General features: G+C 37.9%; 1 protein-coding gene across 2 annotated transcripts in view; it reads right to left on the minus strand.

Moving 5' to 3' along the window:
• The window catches only part of ctdp1 (CTD (carboxy-terminal domain, RNA polymerase II, polypeptide A) phosphatase, subunit 1), a 112575-nt gene that overhangs the window by 22102 nt on the left and 67917 nt on the right, over window positions 1-22556 (minus strand). Inside the window, exon 12 of one of the 2 annotated variants that reach the window (XM_055220633.2) lies at window positions 21392-21591. The exons of the other annotated variant lie outside the window; for it this stretch is intronic. Within the exon in view, the coding sequence (XP_055076608.2) occupies window positions 21392-21591 (200 nt within the window). The remainder of the gene's footprint in view (window positions 1-21391; window positions 21592-22556) is intronic. 2 annotated transcript variants of the gene reach the window in all.

Raw genomic sequence — 22556 nt, forward strand, 5'->3', positions numbered from 1 at the left:
TTTTGCGCGCTCGAGTTCGTTATTTCAAATGTAGGTGTGCGGTATATGCACGCTCATAATGGAAGCGGTGCGTTGCGCTCGTTTTTTCTAGGCTGTCCACACCGCATCGAGTTAAAAACATTTAAACTTTTCAGAATGCCACAAGCGCACCGCAGGTCATGTGACAAGAACCAACCACGGTCACGTTTTCTGCACGGTTTTAGATGCAAAATGTGAACCGTCTCTAATGCTACAGTACGTACACACCAAACGCGGGGCATCGTGTTACTCGCTCTAGATTACTCGCGGGATTTAACTTCATGTCATACAAATTTTTCGCTTGAGTTGAATATTTCCAACTTGGGCGAAGACGCGTTTGAGGCGAATAGCGCGTGTTTCCGCAGCAAAAGCGCCGCCCATATTGCATCATTCGCATCACCCCACGTGAGGATGGGTCTGATCGCGTCTTTGCATTGACTTTGTATGTAATCTACTCGCGCAAATCGTTGAACTCACGTCTGGTGTAAACCCACAGTAAAACAGATTTTCCATCTGCTTTTTGAACGACTTTATGTACTATATGTGGTGACGTCTCTGCCTGCGAGAAACGTGACAAATTTTCAAATCCCGCTTAAACACAGTTTTCTGCATAGCAATAGTTATGGATTTGCATCTAAACGCATGAGAAAGGTTTCTATAAAAAGCAGTTTCTTCAACTTATTTTGTGCATGTAAACGCACATGAACATGGATATAATATAAGTGATATTTTTGCCACACCAGTTAAGGGTAAGAAAAATAAAGAAATTTCCTCAGCCATACCTCCGTTTAGTATTGGCAGTGAAAGTGCATTTTGTGTCACTTCAATAAACAAAAACATCTGTGTTCAGTGCCGAGTATGCTCTCTTTGTATTATAAAACAAAGTGTAATCTATCGTAATGGTACGTCATCGCTTTGCTATTGCTCCATATAAACCTATGTATCTACTTTTAGTGAATAGTTGCTGGCTGCTTACTGAACAAAGTCAAAAGTGCCCAACCTTAAACTTATATAATCTTCTGCTATCTAGAAATCCCTAATTCAGTGTACAATTATCGAATATTTTTGTATAACTGTTCAGATAAAAAGTCTGGTTACAAAGAAAGGCAAAAGTGCACCTCTCTTTTACTAGCCCCATTATTTGAAGCATCACTCAAGCCTGCGACACAAGCCGTGCAGTTATGTGCCAATGTGTAATTGATAACACTTGGGCTTAGATGTCCCTTCAAGTATGAAAAATAACATTCAGGCACATCTTAGCAAACAGCACTGATAAAATAAGAGAATGTGATCGGCCATAACTAAAACTAGATCAAAGAGCTGCGGAGTTTATGTTGTATCTGGAATGAATGCATTGAAGGATTTTAAACCTTTCTACACTGCAGTAAATGAGTTTAAAAATACTGTACTGCAAGAAACAAGCCTGTTTTAACAGGAACAGTGGCTTGCTGCTGATGTAATGACTCAAATGGCTATTCACGTTTTTGAATTTAATAGACACTTATATTCATATAATGTAAACAGAACCCTGGAGGGACTCTGGGAAGCTCTTTTAAGAACTGCTTTCATCTGGACCCATTTAGCAATGCTAACAGTAATCCTGTGTGATGGTGCCGCTGTGCCAATAGATCTGAATGGCTACAGCCTGAGGGAGAGAGAGAGAGAGAGAGAGAGAGAGAGAGAGAGAGACAGAGAGAGAGAGAGAGAGAGAGAGAGGGAGGTGGTAGATACAAAAGGGGGTGAAAACTAAATTTAGAAAATAAATCATATTCAACAAAACGTAAGAACAGTTAAGACATTAATAAAAAATTTCCATATGAATAATCTTCTAAACACAGTAAAATGCAAAAGGTTTGTTCTTTACAAATCTACTATGGAATATGCATGAGGTGGGTGTCGATTTTACGCACCATCCTCTTTTTGCCTGCTGGGAATACGGTGAATCTCCACAGAAGCCTGGCAGAGGAGCCCCACACATTACAATGATAACAACCTGCCTGCAACGCCATAATTTTATATATCAACTGCTTTCAGTTTATGATATCTGCAATTTTGCTGTTTACATGTATGCTGATTCTAAACATAAAAGATTTGTACAGAAAAATGCATACTTGAGAGAGTATCCATTCACCCGCGCAGACACATGCAACATGCATCACTTTAAGATTTCATCTGACAATGAATGCGGCCCAAGCCTATTCAGCTACAAGTACAACAACTCTACGTATCATACACCACAATAAACCAATTCTGCGGATCCGAGATTTGCTCCAATTAGACCTTTATTAACCTGGTTTAGTGTAATTGATTCTGCTAGACCTGTCGGCAGCCTTTGACATAGTCAAGCATCAGATCCTACTAGCCACCCTATCGTCACTAGGGATCACAGGTACTCATCTTTAATGGTTTAGAACTTATCTCTCCGATAGATCCTTCAGGGTGTCATGGAGAGGCACGTTGTCCATAGCCCACCAGATGTTCACTGGGGTCCCTCAGGGCTCAGTGCTTGGTCCACTCCTTTTCTCCATCTACACATCATCCTTAGGACCCATCATACAGGCAACATGGCATCTTCTACAACTGCTATGCTGATGACACCCAGATCTTCTTCTCATTTCACCCAGAATATACCACCATAGGCAGCACGTATTACAGCCTGCTTAGCCGACGTCTCAGCTTGGATGAAGAAACACCACCTCCAGCTGAACCCAGCGAAGACGGAGCTGCTTGTATTTCCGGCACAACCCAAGATAAAGCATGCTCTATCCATTCAACTGGGCAACACAATCATTACTCCTTCCAAAATTGCCAGAAACCTTGGCGTTATCTTTGATTACCAACTGTCCTTCACTAATTACATAGCATTATACAATATCAAGAAGATATGTCCCTTCCTTACGGAGCATGCTGCACAACTCCTGATCCAAGCCCTGGTAATCTCTAGGCTTGACTACTGCAATGCTCTGCTTACTGGCCTTTCTGCACACAACATCAATCCACTCCAACTGGTTCAGAATGCAGCAGCCAGACTAATCTTCCAAGAGCCCATAAAGGCTAATGTAACGCCACTCTTCATCACTCACCACTGGGTACCTATTCAAGCTTGTGTCAGGTCACAACCGCTCAATTACAGAACTTTCACTGGGACCGCACCGGCACACTTTTACACTTTCCTGCATTCCTACACCCCATCCAGAACCTTACTTCAGGGGCGGCGGCTTGTCTTACCTTTACAAAAGGGCACTAAATCATGTTCCCGCTCATTTTCCTTCACTACTCCCTGTTGGTGGAAAATCTTCCTATAGGGCAGGGTTCCCCAAATCTTACCCTGGAGGGCCGGAGCACTGCAGAGTTTAGCTCCAACCCTGATCAAACACACCTGAGCAAGCTAAATCAAGGTCTTCATGGTCACTAGAAAATCACAGGTGGGTAAGTTTGATCAAGGTTGGAGCTAAACTCCTCAGTGCTCCGGCCCTCCAGGGCAAGACCCGGGGAACCCCGCCATAGGGGTCCGATCAGCCACATCTCTCGCTACATTCAAAAAACAACTAAAAACTTATCTTTTCCAAATATTCTTGACAAATTGATACTGACTGTAGACAATTAACTTACTCTCTTTCTCTCTCAACAGGTATTGCTTCGGAATTGTGAAAACTTGTAACTTGGTATAAGCACTTCTTGTACTATTGCCTCCCTATGATAAATCGCTTGATTGTTTTACATACCTTTGTAAGTCGCTTTGGATAAAAGTGTCTGCTAAATGCCTAAATGTAAATTTTAGGCTATTAATAAGCAGAACTGATTCAGAATATAAAGGCACAAGGGAATAAACTCAGGCGATGTACCATTTCACAAAATCTAGGTGCTTCCTTGCTTAGCTAAATAAATACATTATTAGATTCTTTTCAAAGGCTAAAAATTTAAAAAATGCTAAAATCTAAACACTGAATACCGCCAATTGTGTGACCTAAAAACCCAAAGAGCGGTACAAGTACACACCACATAATAATATCACACTAATGATAGTAGCTGTAATGATGTGTAAAGCACTGTGTGAGAAAATCAATACAAAAAGACCTACTTTTAATATGTTTGGGAACAGCATGGCTTATACACAGCAGAACTATAAAAATAAGAGTAAAAGACTGTTGATTCTCTGGGGAAGGGGCTCTGTACAGAGTCATTCGAGGGTATTTTTTGGCACAATTTTAGCTTAACTCTTTCCCTGCCATTGACAAGTTATCTCTGGCTTTGAGTTATCTGAACTCTTTCCCCGCCAGCGTTTTGTGAGACTAGGTCTTTTTTCTACAATATGAATAATGTGTTCGAAATGGTTCCTATTTTATGGCAGAGTTAGTCCCACAGTTCCTTCATTACACGCAACCTTCAAAGACCACCGACTGTCAGCTCTTAGCTAAAGAGCGCCGTGTCCACAGGGAACACAGCCCCTCCTCAAACCGAGGCTAATTCCTCATTATTTATGCTAACTCTCGGATTCTCATCCGGAGAGTTGCCAGTTACTGATAGCCTTGGCACAGAATATCCACTGTAGATGAATTCCCAGTGAACCTGCCAGCAGCTGTTTAAACATCTGAGAAAGACAAGAGACATGAAGAGGGAGAGAAAGAGCAAGAGTAATACAGACAGTGTTCTGCTGTTCAGAGCCTGTAGGGTTTTAACCTGCACCATCTGCATTTGTGAACAAAAGGTAGTACAAGTTTGAGATCCAAGAATACGATTTTATAATTCTCAATGCACATACCACAGCATTATAAAGGGACATTAATGTTTGAATAATATAATTTCACTTATACAGACCCTTAATGATCATTACATTAAATCATTTTTACACTAGTACACAGTCAGTAAAAATGGTGAAAAAAGGTTCCTAACTGTCAGTTTAAAAAGGTCCTACTATACCCCTTTTCAGAAGAGATTTTTTTTACATGTGGACCTCTGAAAAAAATGCTTGTGATATGTCCTCTACGTTTTTAATCAATTCTGAATCTGCAATGTCTGTGTTTTTCTCTCACGAGCTCTGTAAAATTACCAGAGGAATTAACCTACTGTTTTAGCCGAACTAAGAGATCCTCTACGAAATTTGATCCCGTCCGAATGCGAATGTCTGTGTTTGCCAGCAATATTTTTTGAAAATGCGGTTCTTTTAGAGTTTTGGCCAACGTCTTACTAATGCGTTTATATTGTACTTTATGTGTCCCATTTATTAAGATATGTTTGTTTTTTGCATTTTGCCAAATAAAAAAAATGTAATCAAGACTTATTTTTTTCCACTTCAGAATTAATGAATAAATTGTTATTAATCATTTTTTTTCTATTTCTTTGGGTTTATTATAAGGAGCCAGTTATATAAAACACATAGGCTACTTTAGTAGAATTTGTACAAGTTATTTTGATTAGTTTAAATTAAATCATAAATTGCATGTTCTGTAATAATTTCAAATGTAGACAAAATTTCAACATCACAAACACGCGTATCCAGAGCACGTTATCTTCTGCAACGCCAAGCGCACAAAACTCTTTCACCTCTGGAACAGCCTGTAAATTTCAGTCCTGTCCAAATCGATACATAAAATCACAGATGGGAATCACAAGGGAAACGTTGAAACTCAAACGTCGTTTGTTAAACTAATCCCATCCGGATGGTACAAACGCTACATGAGCACTATTATGATACCAATATGAACCTCTGAGGTACTCTTTAGGTGCAAAGGTGTTATTTTTTGACCCAGTGACAGCTAGGAGACATTTTTTGCCATTTTTAATTCTGATATAAAGATTGAAAATGATGTTATTTTACCATCTGATCTGGAATGGACCAATAGTTCCTGCAGCTCAACTGGTAAGGCATTGTGTTAACAGTGCATAGGTCATGGGTTTGAGCCCCAAGCATCAAACATACTAATATAAAACTAAATCCACTGTAAGATGCTTGAATAAAAGCATCTATCAACTACATAAGTACAAAATGAAAAGAAATTAAAAGGGACATTCCACCTTTTTCGAAAACATGCTCATTTTCCAGCTCCCCTAGAGTTAAACACATTTGGTTCTTGCCGTTTTGGAGTCCATTCAGCTGATCTCCGGGTCTGGCGCTGCCACTTTTGGCATAGCTTAGCATGATCCATTGAATCTGATTGGACCATTGGCATCGCGCTAAAAAATGGCCAAAAAGTTTCTATGTTTTTCCCCATTTAAAACTTGACTCTTCTGTAGTTACATTGTGTACTAAGACCGACGGAAAATTAAAAGTTGTGAATTTCTAGACAGATATGGCTAGGAACTATACTATATAAGGACTTTGCTGATGTAGCCTGGCTGCAGCAGGTGTAGTTATATTACGCACTGTCCGAAAATAGTCCCCTGCCATTGAAAGTACCCAAGTTGAATATTTTCGGGCAGTGTGTAATATCACTACACCTGCTGCAGCCATGTTACATCAGCAAAGTCCTTAAATAGTATAGTTCCTAGTCATATCTGCCAAGAAAATCGCAACTTTTAATTTTCTGTCGGTCTTAGTACACGATGTAACTACAGAAGAGTCAAGTTTTAAATAGAAAAAATATTGAAACTCTTTGGTCATTTCTGAGCGTGATGTTAATGGTCTAATCACATTTAATGGATTGTGCTAAGCTATGCTAAAAGTGCTAGCGCCAGACCCGGAGATCAGCCGGATGGATTTCAAAATGGTAAGAATCAAATGTTTAACTCTAGGGGAACTGGAAAATGAGTATATTGAAAAAAAAGTGGAATATCCCTTTAAAATACATAACAATTTTAACTAAGCATACCTATTTTAGCTTCGTCATGCTGCCAAAACTGATAAACTGTGCTAAATATCAGCAAACAATGGTAATGTTGATATTGTAAAAGTGATGATATCAATACCATTTCCACTTTCCCTAAACAATTTTGATACTGCACAACACCTTTGTATTCATATAAATTAGTTTCTGTATGCAATGGAGTTCAGCCTGTGTAGGTAAACAAGTCTTTATTAAATCGACAACATTTAAATTACCACTCTGTGTCTACTGCTAAACAGGTCAACTGGCGCAGAGCTGAAAATTGCCTTTTCACATGAGTGACAGAAACATAGGCCTAATTAACCCAGACTTCAGTGAACGTGCTCCTGGCACTTGCATAAATTGGTTGTTTTAGACTTTTCTTTCAATTTCAAGGTAAAAGTGAGTTTCTCTGAAGTGAAGACGATCTTCTTTCATGTCTTTTATGGGCTTTAAGCTGAGGAGCTCGACGAAGATTTAATCGCATTAAACCCTTATTCGGCCTTCAAAAGCTATCTATGCAGCATGTGACTGCTCACCCTTTAACGGTACATTCACATGGGGCGTAAGCAGTAACACTTCTCATTCACTTTTAATGGGTGACGACGTCATGATTTGCCGAACTGAATTGTGGATCCGTCGGCACTGCGTCACTGCCGTTGCTCGCGCCAAAAGTTGAACATTTCTCAACTTTCCAAGCGGCAACGCGTGCGTCAGACCGCCTTATGGAGATAACCTAGGCAGAGCCAGCCAATTAAGTTTATGGAAGACCGGAGCATGTGTAGCGTCCACTGTGATTGGCTGTTGGCCACACTTCAGACAAGCCTTCCGTCAGCTGTCAATGTGGGCGGTGGTTATTGTGGTGAGACCATAGTAAATTTGTGGTTACTGTTGTTTAACTACGAATAAAAACGAAAAGACTACGTTAGTATAATTAAACAATGGTAAAAATTAATAGCATACATTATGTATATGCACAGTGTCAATCCATGCTCATTTTGAAGACTAAAGATGTGCTATTACTTTAAATCAGCGTGTGCAGTTTGCGTGCAGTACAGCAAAAAGAGACTCGTTGCGGAAACGATTGCAGCACTGATGCGATGCGCTGCACCGTACCGCCGAATCTGCAACAGACGGGACGGAACGCATACGTATGCTGTGTGAAACCTCTAACCTGTTAACATGGATAAGTAAAAAATATGCACCGCAAACGCATTGCATACGGAGTAGGTGTGAAACAGGCGTAAAACTTTTGCACAATGCTGTACATCTACTTGATGATGCAAAAAAACCTTGAAGGGGACATTTCACAAGACTTTTAAGTTGTTAAATAAGTTTTTGGTGTCCCCAGAGTACGTATGTTAAGTTTTAGCTCAAAATATCTTATTATAGCATGTTAAAGGACAAGTTCGGTATTTTACACTTAAAGCCCTGTCTTCAGATTGTTTATGATGAAATAGAACAGCCCTGACCGAAATCTGGACATACCATGCCGGCCCGAGAACTCTGGGGGGTCTGCTGCATCAGCCCCCACCTCTACAATGCCTGCACCGGTGCACTGGAACAATCCCTCCTAAATGCATTAAACTTTCGTTTACAAAGATGAGAAACTCACCGAGTGGTCAGGGGTGTTCACTGATATGCTCACACAAAAAATCGCTGCACAAGACGCTTTCCAACAGGTTTTATCATAGTTTTTGTCCAACTCCATTGACTTGTATTAGTTGTGCTATGAGGTACGGTATTACTCCGCGCCGGGAACTTTGTTTGTATTCTTGCAATTTGCAAAGGCGGATTATCGCCACCAACTGGGCTGGAGTGTCTATTATTCAAGCTCTCAACGGAAGAATATAAGGGTGTGAGGCGTTTGGAAAAATAGGTCCACAAGTTAACAACGAATGCTAAAACATCTGTTGGAAAGCATCTTTTGCAGCGATTTTGTTTGGGCATATCAGTGAACACCCATGACCACTCGCTGAGTTTCACGTCTTTGTAAACGAAAGTTTCATGCATTTTAGGAAGGATTGTCCCAGTGCACCTATACACCCATTGTGAGGGTGGGGGCTGATACAACAGAAACCGAAAATTCCCGGGCCAGCATCATATGTCCAAATTTCAGTCAAAACCGTTCTATTTCATCATAAACAATCTGAAAACAGGGCTTTAAGTGTAAAATAACGAACTTGTCCTTTAAAATTGTCACTTTGTAGGTGTGAGCAAAAATGTGCCGTTTTTGTGTGCGTCCTTTTAAATGCAAATGAGCTGATCTCTGCACTAAATGGCAGTGCTGTGGTTGAATAATGCAGATTAAAGGGCGGTATTATCCCCTTCTGACATCACAAGGGGAGCCAAATTTCAATGACCTGTTTTTTCACCTGCTTGCAGTGAATGGTTCACCAAAACCATTTATAGCACTTAAACATAGAAAAAGTCAGATTTTCATGATATGTCCCCTTTAAAACTAGATAACTGGAGGTTCTCTCCATGTCCTCATATACAACAGATCTGTGAGAAATCATTAGGGCTAGTCCTAACAACGAGTACGAGAGAATTAATGCAGCATCTTTCACTGCACTTCAGGGCTTCTAAATGCAGACAGTCCACTAGATGAGTGGATGTGAGGAGATGAAATCGTGGCAGATACATCTGTAACCCTCCAGGAGATATTCGGGCTGGGTAACAGAAATAGAATCACTTGCTTTTTCACCAAGTAAAAAGGTCACAAACACAGTAAAAATGTCACGCAGACTGATGAGAACACATATACACTGGCTGATTACACATCGAAATTTCCTATAACTTCGCATTAACCGTGTTGTATAGCTCAAACAGAAACACAACCTCTGTTTACCTCTCTGAGATCTCAGATACAGAACGACCACAAAACCGTAATGGAAATATAAAGCCAGATGAAAGTTAATAAAGCAAAGGAAGAGGACAGGAAAGAGAGAATATAGCTATGAACTTACAAATAAAGAATGGTAAAAAACATGTAAGGAACAAACAGGAGGAGGGAAAGAGAGAAATAGACAGAGCGAGAGAGAGAAATATAAATGATATGAGCTCCAGTAAATTACAGGGGAAAGGAGACAGTAGGAAAGAGAGAATAAAATAAGAACAGAGCAAACATTTAAATATCACAAACAACATGAGTCTGACAATACATTAAACAGGAACAAGTCAAGAGGAAACACAGAGCTGATACACATACTCAACCCGACTGTGTATATGTGTGTGAACAATAAAGACGTGGCCTTCAGAGGATCTGCTGTTGAGTCAATTCAGCAGGCACTAACTATATAACCATATAACTATAGTGCACAGCATTCATACTGCACATATTTTATTATATGCGCTCCCACAGCTGCATTAGCAGCGCAAACAGTCACGGGTTCGAACACTGATAAAATTGTACACCTGTAAGTCACTTTTGATAATAGCATCTGCCAAATGCATAAATGTAACATGATTGACTATGGGCTGCACATCTTTCTCAAAGCCATTACTGAAAATTGCTTCCATGCATCGCTACTTAATCACTCACATAGATCGAATGATCAATTTATTTTGACCCAGTATTCACAGTAGGTTTCTCTCTGAATGCTTAAAGATGCCACTTAAGATGACATCTGAAAAAAATAAGCATAAGTGATTTTCTTTAAATGCTGTGCATCTATTAAAAGTTGATGATGATACTGGTGGCAAAATACTTAATGTGCTGTTATTTAATATGCAGACATTAATAAGCATGCCATTACTCGGTTGACTTCCCTGAAGAGTGTAAAAACGGTGGCTTTGTGCTGTCACAACAATGAATTGATTGACGTATTTTTGTAGGCCAACCCGGGAGTAAGCAGGACACTTCAAAAAGCCCATTAATTTTTTTCCACAGACTTTTGGATTATCGCAAAAAACAAGCTCTGTGATAAACAAAAGTTACACGTTTTAACCAATCTTCACAGATGAACACGACTTTTATACATTTTGAAGTCTAAATGTGTTTATTAGAAAAGAAAAGCTAACCTTAGGCTACAAGCCTAATTGACACTTCGCTAAGGCCCGCCCTCCTTAGATACAGCTGCTACGCCTATCAAGCTTTTACACCTGTCAAGCTTTCAGCTTGGCAAGTCAATTACAGTATGTATGCACCCAGGAGATAATTAGTAATTTTCGGCGAACAGATGAAATATCTGAGAGAGTAAGACAAAAGGGACTGCAGTATGCATTCGAGGGATATATCCATGACATAATATGCAGCCGATTAGAAAATAATTAAATTAAAATTTGAAGCTAAAACAGCCAAGCAGTGGCCGCCTCATACGCTGAAATGGGAACACAAATTAAGGAACAGCTTTGTTCATGCACAGCAGGGTTAGTGAAGATTTTGAAAATAATCAAAAAATTATAAATCAAACAGCTTATCCATATGTCTTGTGAAATAAGCACAGGACATTAGCCTAACCACTTTGCAATGATAACATTCTTCCACTTATCAGTCCTTCCAGAAAAATGCGGAGTTTTTTTTGTGATTGTTGTGGGCAAAAATCCTTGATCTTGCGGCACGTTTTCTTAAAAAATGTGTTGGAATATGCGGGATATTTATGCAATTTTATGCAATGAAATTCCTAACATTCCCATAACAGGGGACAGGGGACATGGCTGCGCATGTGTGAAGTAAATGCAACATATTTTTTAACTTTCTGCTAAGATATATATATGACTTTTTGCTACGAAAATGCAGGGCTAGCTGTTTGAACACTAGGGGCAGACGTAAACCGTAAAATATACTGTAAAAAGTAATAACTTATAAAAAGTAAGGCAAGTGACTGCACTGAATGTTTTAAGTTGAGTCAACTTGCAGCTTTTTTTAAGTATAATAAACACTGTAACATTACTTGATATACCGTATTTTCCGGGCTATAAGTCACACTTTTTTTAATAGTTTGGCTGGTCCTGCGACTTATAGTCAGGTGCGACTTATATGTCAAAACTAATTCATACTGACTAACATGAACCAAAAGAAAACATTACCATCTACAGCCACGAGAGGGTGCTATATGCTGCTCCGGTAGCCTACCCCTGAAAAAACTGTTAACTGAAATATTAACTTAAAGACAACGGAGAAAGACTTAACAAACAAAATGTCCCCAAAAAGAATAAAAATGTACTAAATAAATGCGACTTATAGTCCAGTGCAACTTATATGTTTTTTTCCTCTTCATGACACATTTTTTGACTTATGTGACTTATACTCCGGAGCGACTTATAGTCCGGAAAATACGGTAAACATAACAAAATCAAGTTGAGTTAACTAATAGTACTAGCATTACTGAATTAGTTTAACTTACTTTTCTTGGAAGAGGACATTTTTATGGTTTGTTGTTGTTTCCATAAAAATTGATTTATACTTCATCATTCCGTGAGACGAGGGCACAAAACGTTTATTCAATCAACGCGCCCGCCCAGTTTTGTTTTGGGCAGCTGTAAAGCGCAACATACTTCAGTACTGCAGTCTATGCACAAGCATCAGTCTTCTGAACAATGGTAACTATAAAACTCAAAGAAGATTGAGAAACTCTTCTAAATCTTGAAGATAAATTAACATTAAACACTAACAAGTCTTTTTTTTAGTTAAAACATAAAATAGCGTTTAGATTAAAATTTTACTCTCCAAATGCAGTCCCATGCAAAGTATGCTGGGAACTACGAGTCAACTGCCTAGTTAGTTATGTTTACTAAAATCATTCATGTAGTTTCAACACAGAATTATTAAGTTAATTTCCTTCTTACAAATTTACTTGGATTATAAATGATAAAATGAAGTTGAATTTACTCAATAATGTGTTATTTTGATTTTAAGGGGTCATAGCATGAAAATGTTAGCATTGCCACTTTGAATGTTTGAGCAAAAATGTGTCGTTTTGGGTGTGTCTTTTAAAATGCAAATGAGCTGATGAAGTGCAAACACTGATCACAATAATGGTGGTTTGATGCAATTCAAACTCAATTGTGCTGTGAATTATTTTTTCTCTCTTTCTTTCTCTCTGCATTAAATGGCAGTGCCGTTGTTGGATAGTGTACATCAAGGGGGCGGTATTATTCTAATAAGATATCCTTATGACATCATAAGGAAAGCCAAATTTCAATGACTTATTTTTGCTCACACCTACAAGGTGGCAATGCTGACATTTTCACGCAATGGCCCCTTTAAAAAAAAAATCAAAAATTGTAATACCGTTTATTAATTTAATTTTTGTTAATTCTACTAAGGCACATAAACACTTTTTAAGTGTATGAAACCTGGGTGGTAAGCATTCAGGTGTCCCTATAAAATTAAACATTGCAAAAGTAACTTTAGGAAGTGAAGAATGAAACCTACGTTTCCTGTACATTCTACTTTTGTTCTTTACGACAAACCAAATCAAGCAATTTTTCAACTCAAATCGATATTTCATGTCCATAAATGTATTTATTTTTTAAGCACAAGTTTGAAAAAGCTTAACTGAGTGTCTGAACATTCTGCGTTTTCTTTCCAGTAACATAACAAAATAACTTCAGTTCAGATCAATATTTCATAGCAATAAAAAAAAATCAGCCAGGATGTTAAAGTGATTTTCTTATGATGACCAAAACTCAGGATGAAAAATAAAACTGGTGAAACAGACCTGACTTATGCATTTGCTGATGTCAGAGAGATGGGTCCAGATTTATTTCTGTGTAATTTCAAAACTGGCCTTTTGCCACTGAAATGACTATTTTCACAACCTCAAAATGTATATAAAGCTTTCTTTTTCCATCAAATGCTCTGTCAGCTTCTTTAGTAAACAAATGCTATGATGTTGACTAAGGGCCATCATGTAACAAATGATAAATCTAAGAAACCAGAAATATGGGTCAATAAAGTTAAGTCTGTCAGACAAAATAAAAACGGATATAAAAAATAAGGGCAAATCCTGTGTTATTACTGCAATTTTGAGCACTAAAATATAGTAGCTACGTTTCAAACATGAATCCTTTCTGTTCCTCTACGGTGGAAGTTGCCGAACTTTACCAGAGCTGAGACCACCACAACCTTCAATGAGAAGATGCACCAACACTACTTATTTACAAGCAAGAAGAGGTTGTTTAATATAGCTCATCCTAAACACTTGCCATTGTGACAACAAATTAATTGTGAAATTTCTTTATTTGTAAGTCGCTCTGTTTTCAATTGTAATTCCTTTGTGTAGCAATTTTCACAATTTTGAAATGGTCTAAAGCAGCTTAACAGTAAATGCATATTGGTAGAGTAGAGACATAAGGGGAAAAAAATGAAAATTTTGATTTGATCTCACAAGAATTTGTATGAAGTTTATGAGTTTGCTACAGTAATTCATATTTATACAAGTAAATCGTACAAAAAAGTATGATTATCATTAAAACAATTATGATACCCCACCCCTCACCCTAACATCACAGGGGCAAAAGCAAATCTTACAAACACGTTTGAATGTGGCCGTAGAAATGAATACAAATAAGCCACCGTGTAAAATATGTACAAACTGCCATAAGATTATGTTGGAAAGTATATTGGATAGATGCCATTATTGCAAATTTAAAGTGCTACTTAAAGGAATATTCTATTTTCTTAAAAGAAAAATCCAGATAATTTACTCACCACCATGTCATCCAAAATGTTGATGTCTTTCTTTGTTCAGTCGAGAAGACATTATGTTTTTTGAGGAAAACATTCCAGGATTTTTCTCATTTTAATGGACTTTAATAGAGCCCAACATTTAATTCTTACCTCAACACTTAACAGTTTTTTTCAATGGAGTTTCAAAGGTCTATAACAATCCCAAACGAGGCATAAGGGTCTTATCTAGCAAAATGATTGTCATTTTTGACAAGAAAAATAAAAAATATGCTCTTTTAAACCACAACTTCTCGTCTAGATCTGGTTGTGATGCACCAGGTGACCCCTCGCAATAAGTCATGACGTCAAGAGGTCACAGAGGACGAACGCGAAACTACGCCCCAGTGTTTACAAGTGCGTTGAAAGAGGACCGTTCCTACGTTGTTGTATGTCAACTGATACTAATTAATGTCTTTGTGTCAGTTTATTGTTTACAATGATCCACAAATGTGCGTTTTATATATGTCACTACGCATTTACGTTAGGTCGCGCTGGACCGGACCTAGACGAAAAGTTGTGCTTTAAAAGAGCATATTTTTATTTTTCTTGTAAAAAATGACAATCGTTTTGCTAGATAAGACCCTTATGCCTCGTTTGGGATCGTTTATAGTCCTTTAAAACTTCGCTAAAAAAACTGTTAAGTGTTAAGTATTAAATGTTGGGCTCTGTTGAGGTCCATTAAAATGAGAAAAATCCTGCAATGTTTTCCTCAAGAAACATGGTTTCTTCTCGACTTAACAAAGAAAGACATCAACATTTTGGATGACATTGTGGTGAGTAAATTATCTGGATTTTTCTTTTAAGAAAATTTAATATTCCTTTAAAGTGTGTATTAAGTTTTTTAATGAGATGTACTGTATATTAGTGATCCTAACTGTGAAAATAATTGTCTGTGGGGCTGTAAATGTAATATTCGCATGCATATCAAAGTTTTCTGAAGATGTATAAAAGCGCCTGCTAAATATATAAATGTACTCAACCTGAGTAAAAAACAGTCTATAGTCATAATGGTCAATTATAGTGTTCATCATCTCATTTGGTGAAATTGTAATGACTATCATACATATGCAATGGCTCATGTGCCCACACATTGATCAGTGGAGAGTCCTTAAATCAATGGTTAGATGTTTTTGACTTTCTTCAGCCGCCAGTGACGTAAATCAAATCATCTGTGCAGCACAGGGCATTGAGTGAAGACTGATTATCATCATAAGAGCTCTGGAGACGCAGAGGACGATGAGAACAACCAAACCACAGCATACAACAGCTTGTTGGTGTCTTCACCTGCATTAAAGCACATGCTTAAATTTGTTTCAAAAAACTTGGCTGGAGTTTTTCATGTCAAAGATGTCTTTAGAGTTTTTGTCCAAACCCATAAAGGGTTCATATGATTTCATGTTTTTCCTTGTTACATGTTGTCTGTGGAGTGTTAAAAGCTGCGCATATAGTAGATCCATCTATGTTGTTGTAGGTTCTGTGTCTTTACAAATCTGGACCAGCAGTTATGCCATTCACCCCCACCCAGGTTATATTAATTGTATTCTTGCAGCCGTGGCAATAAGCCTCTCAGCTGTTGCCAACTACTGGCCTAAGCCAGTTTTTAAATCTAGGATCCTCTAGCCAGAGGTCCGAAAACTTGCATTTCCCCATAATGTCTCTTAAAATGAAATAAAAGCAAACTCGCAAACAGGTTTGGCAGCAATCCAGCCGAGTACCCAGTTTGTTTCAGCGAGCGCGCAAGCTAACACCACGTCACATGATATTGCTCAGGTCCTACTCGCAATATATAAATAAATACACACGAATTTTAGGAATTTTAGAATAAAGGCCTGTACAAATTGAAACTCATAGGCCTAGTTGGATGGGGGTTCGAAAATGTAATACCTCGTCAGATGACGTTTATTACTTCTTTATACTTTTTAATGCCCTTAATTTTCATTTCATTTACCAACTTTTAAGACCTTTTACAACCCTGCAGACACCCTGGATACAGTCTTGTTTATACAGGTGCTGCAGCTCCCCCTTGTGTTTTTTAGAGAGATGTGCAATCATTGCGGTGATCTGAAATCACTGTGATGAGGTCAAACAATCGCGATGAGATGATTATTTAATCAACATGACAGTCCTTATCAGAGCACACAACACTTTTCAGAATGATGAGCTTTGTAATGCGTTTCAGAGAGGCGGAGCATAAAACAGCAACAATAAAGTACGGTATGTGGCAAAAAAATGTTTTAACATTAAACTGTGTGAACATTACACCAAATACACAAAATAATGTACTTTTTAGCAACGTCATATGACCCCTTTAATCCAGTCATTGATCTGGTAATTTAACGTGGTGTGCATGAAATAAAAAAACTAGATTTGAGATAAAAGATGGATCTGAGCCGGACAATATCTAGAGACTAGAACTTGGGGAGAGCAGATTATAGTGATTTAAGTGGTTTGTAAGTAACTACTTGCAACAAACTAAAGAACTTCACAGCAATGTGCTAAAACCATAAACTCATGGCGATGCCCTGATTTATAATTAATACAATTAATATCTCAGAAATCGGGTGGTGCTTATAAGATTATAAAAAAGCACCACTCTTATATTTATGGAAAATAACCTTTCGCCGTGGGCTCTGTTTGTGGGATAAGTTGTTTTACTCATCTTCATTACTCATGGCCTTTTGCTGCCATTGGCTCTTCTTACAGAACACAAAGAATTTTCTATGTTAAGAGAACAGGTTGAGTCCAAAACTGGAGGGCCGTTCAGACACATAATGAGAGTCAAGATTGTAATTCAGCTTTCCAAAAGGATGGCAGACAATGATCCCTGAATGACATCAGGTAGTCATTTTCGCATTTCCCTGATATGACAACTGCTTTATAGTGACTTTCTGGTGGACGGACGGATGTTATCCATCAGCACAATACTAAACTATTAACCAGTGTAACTATCATGGGAAAAAAAGGAAAAAGTTGGGATTTAATGGCTTCTGCATATTTGTAGCAAAGAGGAGAAAGCAGATGATTATTCATGATAGGGTGCTGCAAATATAGCATGTTAAGACCCAATATGCATGTCAGGTTGGACATGGATGAGAATACGTGCAAAAAATTTATAATAATTTATGTCACTGGTGACAAACCTGACACAAGACATATATGAAGGGCCATAAATTAAAGTACGCAAGCTCAAATAAAATTTGAGAGTGAATGTGAATTAAAAGATTTTACGCAACCAGCTATTTTGACCAAGCTATCATATGGCTACTTTAAATTTGTCATCATATAGCCTGTTTTTCAATATTTTACTATGTTCTTACCTCAACTTAGACAAATTAATACATAACTATTTTTTTCAATGCGTGCACTTAATCTTTGTACAGCGCCTCATGAAAATGTTAGGATTTAGTTAAACCCCATTCATTCCTTAGGATCCAAACAAATGTTTTATTTTGTGCCGCCATACTTACTCGTGTAACTACTCATGTAACAGTCTGTAAATAAGGAAAACATGGAAGTGTTTGGTGAATCCTAAATTCATCCCTGTTTGGATCCTAAGGAATGAATGGGGCTAGGCTAAATGCTAACACATTCACGACACGCTGTACAAAGATTAAGTACACGCATTGAAAAAAGATAGGTATGTATGAATTTGTCTAAGTTGAGGTAAAAACATAGTAAAATATTAAAAGACTGGTGTTTTCCTTTAAATAAACTAATCTTCTTCTTATAAGAAATAAATAAGACAAATAAGTTTAAGATGTCACACCGGTGAATAAATAATAAAGCATGCCTTTAATGCTGGATTGTGTGTACAAATAGTGCAAAGATCGAATGCAGTTGAAATCATTTTCTTTGCCTTTTATATTATATTTCTGCAAAAGCAGAATACAGAAACTTCAAGTTCTTCTGGTCTGACCCTGCAGCACTTTCAATGCACATCGCTTTTCATTCACAAAGTGAAATTCATGCAATTTAGTAAATGTGCTGGCCTCACTGAAGTGCAAAAAAGATTAAAAATCAAACTTTAATGAAAATGCCATTTCTCCATCATAAAGGCAAAAGAAAGCAATGAAGGGACAATGTTCAGATACGGAGCGTTTCCATGGCATCAAATCTTGCCATAGCAACCGTTTCCTGTCAATTTTAAAGATTGAATGGAAGGGTGGAGCTACTTAAGGTGCTTTTATTAGATGAAAATAACAGCAGGGCACAAGAGAAGAACATGAACAGGGAACATTGTGTTCACATGCTTCAAAATGCAACTAATGGCCAATGAAGCTAATCCACACTCAAGGTCTGGAAGGAAACAGGAAATTGCAACTATTAACTAAAGGTAGAAAAAAAACACAGAAAAGAGGAGCAGCATACGCATTCATGAAAACATTGAGAAACATTTGATTAGTCAGCTGCCATCCAATCATGTCTGAAATTGTATTTATAAGTCAGGATTATGGTGTTAGAAAGTCAACAAAAGCAAACCTTTACCAGCTCCAACACTTACAGTATTTATATTGCTTACAAGAAAAGTACCACATTTTTTAAGTAACAATGGTGTGTCGAGGCACTGAGAGTTATTTATTGTTTAGCGTTTGCTGTTTTTTTCTGTTTGTAGAGAGTTGAAAAATCAAGTTTAACATTTTACCAAGGTTTCCAATCACAGTGAAAAAGGGGCAACGTAGATGCTATTTGTGCCACGACTGAAAAATAATGCAGAAGATAAAGGGGTATTTCACCCTCCAAAAATCTCCGCTTAAATGGTTTTGGTGTCCATGTCTGTGCCAGACATTGTGCCAATAAAATGTCTGTGCCAATATTAAAAGAGAGAGAGAGAGAGAGAGAGAGAGAGAGAGAGAAATATGTCAATATAAGCATCCCTAGTTGTGGGTGATTGCCAGTGCATTACTATCCTGTTGTAAAAGTGTATTTAGGAACATGCAGTTGCTAAGGTGTTCTCGGTTGGGTGATTCTCACGAAATTAGACTTATGAGGTGTCATGAAACATTTTGATAAGTAATTGCAAAGTAAGAGTATCAAAATAAGCAGCATAAAGTTACAAACATCTCTTCATGTACTATTTTGCACATGATTTCAAAAAACATCATACAAACCAATTATTTATTTATTTTTCACATTTAAGGGGAAAAAATAAAAATCTTCAGTGCATGTTATACTATAAACATTAACAGTAAAGAAACATGTGGTATTTGGTGATCATTGGTAAATGTAGAGACAATAATAAGGAATATAAATGTGTCCAAGAAAAAATTTCTCATCATCCGCAACAATTTTCAATCATTGTTTAAGCCCTCAATGAACCAACATTTCAAAAAAAAAAAAAGTTGGAAGGGACATAATTGACTGTGACACTCAAGATGCCTACCAGGTAAGCAGTTCTAATTTTTTTCTCCAGATAAAAGTAGAAATTTTGTTTGTCATAGTATCTAGACATCTTTTTAGTTCTCATTACCGAAACATGAGATTGTAAATGCATATATTTAATGTAATATCACGTTGCGGTAATGATACTTTTTTATAATGATAATCTAAAAATGTAAATAATTCTATAGGAAATATGTTTTAAATCCTCTTAAAGTAATGGTTATAGTAAGTTCAGACCTTAATCTTATATGTGCAACAAAAAAAATTGGCTTCAATGGCTTTTTAAAAAAATGTGATGCTGGACACCTTTTAAGTCTGGATTTCGTGAGAATCACCCAGTTGTGTTACTAGGCCACTGTAAGATGGCAGGTACAGTGGGGTGTCAAACGTGTCTAAAAGTGAAATTCTGGTCCTGTGAAATATTTCAGACTTTGAAGTTATTTTCCCCCATTGTCATTCACCAGGAGAAATCCCTACATCAAGTCTGATCGCTAAGAAAAGTAAAAGGAAACCTCTCCAAAAAGACTCAAAAACATGCAAAACAAGTTACACACTTGAGTTTGGCTATGCCACTTTAAACATAAAAACAGCATAATGTATGTTCAAACAAATCCCTTAAAAATTCTAACCTCTATGTTTAAACAAATAGAAAGATAAAGAATCCCGAGATGCCCAATGTGTCCAAAACCCTTTCAATCTCTAGTTTCACACCAGGATTGAACTGACAAAATGATAAAAAAGCAAGATCTCTGGTTAGCTGTAATCACTGGATGCAGGTCCTACCTCAGCCAAACTGACAATCTAACACTGCCTCACATAAATCTCTTCTTACACCTCAACTTTTCTTTTTCCATTCACTCAACCCACAGGCTTGAACTGCTAACAACCGCCGGTACATTCATTTTCAACCGGCAAGGGCGGCAGCTACAGCACTACGGGCTCTGAGTCACTGCTAATGACTGCTGGGAAGCGGAAAAGCTTCGTAGAAAAAGTTGTCTGTTTTCTGACAGAAGTGGGCAACTTCACCACCACCACCCAAGTTTAAACCATATGGTAGAAAGCTAGGGTGCTTTCTTTTCCACTTGGCAACCTAGAAAGCAGCGACTCGCACCTACAGATCCTGCAGATTTGTCAATGTCGAACAGAAGACTGGGCAACGGGTGGGGCATTTGTGATTGAACAGGAGGACGTAAGGGGATGTGAACCCACCTTCTGGTAATTCTCTGGTTCCAGGCATCACCATGGCAACTGTCAGTTACTTGTCTAGAACTGTGGTGGCTTTGGGAGCACAAGGGGCTGCTGGAGATTGGGCACAGCAGCATGCCACTAATCAACACTGATATAGTGGTTTACGTTACATAAATTAAGTTTTAAGCTCAATCAGTGATCCCTGCTTTGCATTCGATGTACAATCATCAGTATTATGGGATAAATGGCATGCCGTATTGAAATGAAGATAAAGATCATTTGAATTGCAGAGTGCAATTTTTCTTTACTAGCCATTAAAATGTAATACCTGGGCACGCTCTCCGATACACGAACTTCTGCACTGGTTGACTTTTGAGCCGCTTCCTCAACAACAACGCCCAGGGTCCGCATGCTATCTGATGCCGGGCCTCTATGACTGCTTGTGTGGGGTTCTTCTTCCTCCATCTTCTCATCTTTTCCCTTTTCCTCACTTTCATTATCACTCTCTTCCCCAAGGATGTCATCCACCTGCCCAAAAGAGTTAAATGTACAATTAAGAATAATTTAAACAAATGGGCTGAACAAGATCCTTTGAATTGCAAAGTGTATTTTTTCTTTACTAGCCATTAAAATGTAATACCTAAGCACGCTCTCAATATAAATATACTTTAAACAGGCCATATAGATTTGATACATTTGATGTTTTCCTCTTGGGAAACATATCCTTTTATTGTGTCTCCGATCCAATCAGAGTCATTTAATTTTGAGGCCGAAACCGAGCATCAGATAATTGCATTTGCATATTGCTAGGTTCACACTTAATGTACACTAAGGTTACAAAAATCAAGCCAATGTACAGTGAGGAAAATAGGTATTTGAACACCCTGCTATTTTGCAAGTTCTCCCACTTAGAAATCATGGAGGGGTCTGAAATTGTCAGCGTAGGTGCATGTCCACTGAGAGATACATAATCTAAAAAAAATCCACAATGTATGATTTTCTATTTATTTGTATGATACAGCTGCAATTAAGTATTTAAACACCTGAGAAAGTCAATGTTAATATTTGGTACAGTAGCCTTTGTTTGCAATTACAGAGGTCAAACATTTTCGTAGTTTTTCACCAGGTTTGCACACACTGCAGGAGGGATTTTGATCCACTCCTCCACACAGATCTTCTCTAGATCTTCTCTAGGTTTAGTGGAATTATGACCAAAAAGTTCTATTTTGGTCTCATCTGACCAAATGACTTTCTCCCATGACTCCTCTGCATCATCCAAATGGACATTGGCAAACTTAAGACGGGCCTGGACATGTGCTGGTTTAAGCAGGGGAACCTTCTGTGCCATGCATGATTTCAAACCAAGATGTCTTAGTGTATTACCAACAGTAACCTTGGAAACGGTGGACCCAGCTGTTTTCATGTCATTTACCAGCTCCTCCCGTGTAGTTCTGGGCTGATTTCTCACCTTTCTTATGATCATTGAGACCCCA

This window comes from Misgurnus anguillicaudatus, chromosome 20 (genome assembly GCF_027580225.2).
Source record: "Misgurnus anguillicaudatus chromosome 20, ASM2758022v2, whole genome shotgun sequence".
Taxonomy (NCBI): domain Eukaryota; kingdom Metazoa; phylum Chordata; class Actinopteri; order Cypriniformes; family Cobitidae; genus Misgurnus; species Misgurnus anguillicaudatus.